Source organism: Myotis davidii, unplaced genomic scaffold (genome assembly GCF_000327345.1).
Source record: "Myotis davidii unplaced genomic scaffold, ASM32734v1 scaffold148, whole genome shotgun sequence".
In the NCBI taxonomy this organism is placed as follows: Eukaryota; Metazoa; Chordata; class Mammalia; order Chiroptera; family Vespertilionidae; genus Myotis; species Myotis davidii.
The window spans coordinates 3496020-3501673 of NW_006299479.1; the positions used below are offsets into that span (position 1 = coordinate 3496020).

General features: G+C 46.8%; 1 protein-coding gene across 1 annotated transcript in view; it reads right to left on the reverse strand.

The window, feature by feature from the left end:
- Positions 1–4603, reverse strand: part of DDX25 (DEAD-box helicase 25) — a 13693-nt gene extending 9090 nt beyond the window's left edge. Inside the window, exons 1-5 of the mRNA XM_015571366.1 lie at positions 4562–4603; positions 3570–3705; positions 1763–1855; positions 1574–1676; positions 673–787 (exon numbers count right to left, since the gene is read on the reverse strand). Coding sequence (XP_015426852.1) covers positions 673–787; positions 1574–1676; positions 1763–1855; positions 3570–3705; positions 4562–4595 — 481 coding nt within the window. The 5' untranslated portion in view covers positions 4596–4603. The remainder of the gene's footprint in view (positions 1–672; positions 788–1573; positions 1677–1762; positions 1856–3569; positions 3706–4561) is intronic.
- Between the last annotated feature and the right edge of the window lie 1051 nt (positions 4604–5654).

Genomic DNA, 5654 nt, shown 5'->3' on the forward strand with positions numbered 1-5654 from the left:
GGCTCACTCCCCAGTAGAGGGCGTACGGGAGGCAGCTGATCAGTGATTCTCTCTCATCATTGATGTTTCTCTCTCTCTCTCTCCCTCTCTCAAATCAATAAAAATATATTAAGAAAACCCCCACAAAGGACTGTTAACAGAACTGTAGTTCCCTTTGGAAGCAAGTTTTTGGGGAACAAGGAAGAACGACTTACACTTGTACCGCCTAATCTGTGTCTTAAAGGTATTTTTCCTGCAACCTCAAAGGACTGTTAACAGAACCATAGTTCCCTTTGGAAGCAAGTTTTGGGGAACAAGGAAGAACAACTTACACTTTTATTGCCTAATCTGTGTCTTAAAGGTATTTTTCCTGCTTACTCACATGCAATACTCTAACGAAAAAGTTAAACAGTAAAAGCTGCCCTGCGCCAAACAAGTGAGCGTCAGAGAAAAGACTATGCAAACGCGTCCTCCTGCAGGAGGTGGGAACGGCAGACATGAGGGTCCTCGGGCGCCAGGCGTGTGCACAGCGCTTTGTCCATATCCCTGCGCTCTACTCTGACACCAGCCCGGTGAGCAGGTGCCTCTCAGGCCCCACTTTAGACATACGGAAGCAGAGATGTTATAGAACATGCTGGTTAGCGGTGGGCTCGGGGCTGACACCACCGGCAAGACCGGCTTCAAGGCACATACTTGGGTTCCCTCGAATGGCGTACATCACTTGGACATCCACACAGAATTTTCCCATCTGTTCAACCACACGGCCAGTCTGCAGAGCCAATTCGTACGTAGGAGCCAGGCAGAAGCACTGGGATGGAAAGACAGCTGCCTTTAAGGTCCCCCTCCCTGAAGGGTCATGAAGACACAAGGGTTACGGGGTCACACTTTTTTGGTGGGGGGAGAATGGAATGAAAGGAGGCTGGCAATCAAAAAATAGGGTGACACAACAAATCAACAGCTTGCATGGGGTCCTCATCGCCTCCTGCCAGCTGTGAAAATTCTGCCACTTTCCAGAACATTCCCTGCTGGATCTGACTACATCCCTGGCAGAGTACTCACCTCCTACCAAGCACGGTGCTAAAAATGCAACTATTCATTTAATCTGCATGACAATCCTGTGAGGTGAGTCTACATCCATTCATTCACTCATTTGTTCATCCATTCATTCACTCATTTGTTCATCCATTCATTCGTTCACTCATCCATTCATTCACTCATTCGTTCATCCATTCACTCACTCATTCGTTCACTCATTCGCTCACTCATTCGGTGTTTAATGAGTGGTTTCTCCGAGCCAGGCACCGTGCATGGTGTTGGGATTCAGGGTCAGCAGAACAACTATGATCCAGGCCTTTCTAGATGTTACCTCCACAGACGAGACAGACTCGGAGAGATGTCCTACCTCATCTAAGACACTCAGCTGGTAAGGAGAGAGGCTGGGATTGGAAACAAACTACAAAGCCTGTGCTCTCAATCGCTGTCCCAATACTCTGTAATGTTATGAAAGAATGTCTATTCTCAATTATCATCTCATTGCAGCAATATCGTCGTTGACAACGAAAGCAATCCGGTCTCTCTCGCAGCCTCTCCTTACCTGTGGGAAGGGTTCCGAGGCGTCGACCCTGCTCAGCATGGCCAAGACAAAGGCAGCTGTCTTTCCTGTTCCAGACTGGCTCTGGGCTATGAGGTTCTGGGGTCTGTAGGAAAGAGGAGACCACTGGGCACAGACTGACTATCAGAGACTAACAATGACCCAGCGGGAACACGGCACCCGGAAACTCACGGGTGTGCTAGCATCATAGGGAGCGCCATCTCTTGGATTTTGGATGGTCGATTGAACCCCATGGCATAGATCCCTTTTAGCAACTCTTCCTTTCTGTCAAAAAAAAAAAATCGAACACTTAAGAGTCCAGGATCGGTGAGTAGCCTCAGAAATACAAACTTGAGAGGTGCCCTTCTAAAGCAAGCCCCCTGGTAACTGAGCTTCCAACGAAAGATTTAGAAATATGTCATTTACACCTCAACCCCCAAACATATACAATCATGCCTGCACAGGCGGACCCCCAAAAGAGGGAGCTCTGCCATGAGCCTAAGATGAGGACAGTCACCGGACCTAATTTGGACTTTCCGTTGAACCAAGTGAAAGAGAAAAAACTGGTCCGACAGAAGTACGTCAATCTGCCAGAAAGAGTTTCCTTTCCCACATAAGCAGGAAACTACGTGACATTTATTATTTAATTCTTCTTAATGAATGACAAGTTTTGATGTTTTAACCGCTATTTTCAGAGAAGACAAATTTATTCAGGTGATTCTTAAAATATATATATATTGATTTCAGAGAGGAAGGGAGAGGGAGATAGAAACATTGATGATGAGAATCATTGATTGGCTGCCTCCTGCATGTCCCCCAGAAGGGATCTAGCCCGCAACACGGGCATTTGCCCTGACAGGGAATCGAGCCGTGACCTCCTGGTTCATAGATCAACACTCAACCACTGAGCCATGCTGGCCAGCTATGTAGGTGGTTCTTTTGTCAATTCTGTCTCAGAGCAGAAGACACTATCACCTCACCCTTCTGAGCCAGTATTTTTAAGTGCTTTTTCCCTGGAGTTTCATGACAGATGCTAGAGAGAGGAAAAGTGGAGTGGGCTGGAACACTTCCATCTTCCATAGCACACATGGTCTGATGTGCTTAACTGGCAGGTTAGTCGGTAGATTACTTTTTTCCTTCTGGGTGCCCTGACTGGGAATCGAACCGGCAACCTTTCGGGGCACGGGATGATGCTCAGCCAACTGAGTCACATCAGCCAGGGCTGGCAGCCAGCTTTTAATCATAGGTAGGCTTCTCCTCTCATTTAGAAAATGTCTGGACACTGGGATTTTGGAGTTTTCCTCTTTACTTAAGTCCTTATCGGTAAACTACATCTCCTTAATGCCAAATGACAAATCCCTAAGAAATGCGAACCCATTGGGGAAAGATATTCATTTTAATGCCATTTGAAACTAAATATAATTAGAAAGAGAAAAGCTTATAATTCATCTAAAGGGGTGGGGGAGGGTATCTGGGTTATCAGTGTTCCCCTATCTGTATTCTGCTATGGAGAAGCAGTAATATGGCTTAGCTGTCTCCCTTAGCACAGCAAGATGAAAATGTTTTACCATCAGAAATGTTCTCATCCAGCCAGTGTGGCTCAGTGGTTGAATGCAGACCCATGAAGCAGGAGATCAGGGTTCGATTCCCGGCCAGGGCACATGCCCAGGTTGCGGGCTTGAACCCCAGTAGGGGGCGTGCAGGAGGCAGCCAGTCAATGGTTCTCTCTCATCATTGATATTTCTACCTCTCCCTCTCCCTTCCTCTCTGAAGTCAATGAAAATATTTTTTTAAAAAACAAACGTTCTCCATTCATTGAACAATGCAGGTATCCCAGTGTTCCCCTCTGAGCTATATTTTAGTTGCACGCAAAATGTATGCGTCTCATTTTAATATTTGATTAAACACAAAGGAGATCCTGGCGGTTTTATCATTGGCAGGTGAGTTTGTTCTGTGCTATGCTTCCCAGCATCTCCCCACCCAGAGTGAAAGTACTCACAGACGTAGCTCTTCAAACGTCTTCACGGAGTAGAGTGGAGAGCTGGGATCCTTTTGTAAGACTTCGACTCGATGACTGGATTCTACTAAGGACTGTCGGATTAACTTGTTTAAGAGTGAACTGGAAGCCAAGTCCACTATAAAAGCAAGAATAAAAAAGGGGATACTGCAGTGGGGGACTCAGGCTTCCTAAATGACAGCTAATAATTGCTCCCTCCATTCAGTGTGTATCAAGCAACTGCTCCTACTCTTTCTTCTAAAAAGAAAAAAAAAATGACACAGCACTGAGAATTCCTTTTTTGCATGAGGACCCAATTTCTTATGCTCGGCTGCCATACCTACCTCTAACTTCAAGCAAGTCTACATCCCTCAACACCAGACCTAATTTTTCCTTGCCAGCTGGAAAGTCTTAGCGGCTAACTGCGCGTGGTCGGCAAACTGTGGCTCGCGAGCCACATGCGGCTCTTTGGCCCCTTGAGTGTGGCTCTTCCTAAGCCTTAGGAGTACCCTAATTAAGTTAATAACAATGTACCTACCTACAGTGGGGCCTTGACTTACGAGTTTAATTCGTTCGGAGACCGAGCTCGTTAACTCAAATTACTCTATCAACTCAATGCAAAAAATCGGCGGAGAGACAGCTGGTATCTCAAAAAACTCGTTATTTGGGATGCTCGTAAGTCAAGACCCCACTGTATATAGTTTAAGTTTAAAAAATTTGGCTCTCAAAAGAAATTTCAATCATTGTACTGTTGCTATTTGGCTCTGTTGACTAATGAGTTTGCCGACCACCAAGACTTAGCCCATTCCTACATTTTCCATCGCAGCTTCCTCTAGAAATAGACCCTGCTCCTAATCTAGTATTTCTCCTTTTATTCACTCCTTATAAAGACAGAGAAGTAACGACAGTTCTCCAATACATTGTTCACATTATGACAGCCATGCGTGGCTGAAGCAGAATGCTAGTGGATACAGGCAGACGAATTTATCTCCTACCTACATCTACTTCATCTTCTTCTGTGTTATTCATAGAATCATCTGAAAAGGATGGAAGAGAAACAACAGGTGTAAAGGTTAAGTGCTGAGCAGAAATGTAAAGTCTCTTATCCCAACTTCTCTTGCCGACTCTACAGCGTGCGCCGGCAGCAAGGGTTGTCCAGGGGAGGAGTTGGTAAAAAGACCGGAGGACCTCAAGCCCTGGCTGGTTTGGCTCAGTGGATAGAGCGTCAGCCTATGGACTGAAGGGTCCCAGTTTCCATTCCGGTCAAGGGCACATGCTGGGGTTGCAATCTGGGTCCCCAGTAGGGGACATGCAGGAGGCAGCCGATCAATGATTCTCTCTCATCATTGATGTTTCTCTCTCTCTCTCTCCCTTCCACTCTGAAATCATGAAAAAAAGAAAATTACATAAAAAGAAAGACTGGAGGGCTGGAATGCTAAATTAAGGGAGCCAAATGTATATCAGTTGCCAGGGACACGAGGAACGCATCTGTCTTTCACTGAGAACAATCTGCTTTACCCTACAGCACTTACCTAGGTTTGGGACTGTAGTATTCTTAACTCCCCGAAGGTTCTTCCGGGGGTGGATGAGGTTTGAAAACTAGCGAAAGACACGGATTTCAACCACTATTAGCAAGCAGGGCTTCAAGAAGCCCCATGCTAGCCCTAACAGGAGCTGGAAGGGACGCAGGAAAGACCACCCAATACTGCTTCCTGTGCAATGGTAGGTGCAGATTCCTTTCAGGAACAGTTCTGCATGAGTTGCCCTACAACTGGGGGAGACTGTCTGCGGCCCCTCCACTCTAAATGGGACAGTCCCTTGGGGGATCGCACCCGACCCAAGGATGGTGGCAGGAAAGCGCGTTGGTGGATGGATGGGAGGAAGCTGGCGAGGCTTAAGGATCCAAGCGGGAGAGGAGAAAATTCGGGGTTGGGTTGGGACTACCACCTGCTTGCCCTCCCGGGGCTGCCAGGTGTCTTCATTTTGCCCTTTCACTCCAAAGGTCTTGTCTCTCTCTGGGTCTCCTTTTCCGGAGTCTTCTTCCAAGTCCTTGCCACTCCACCTCTCCCCTCCACCACTGGACACCCC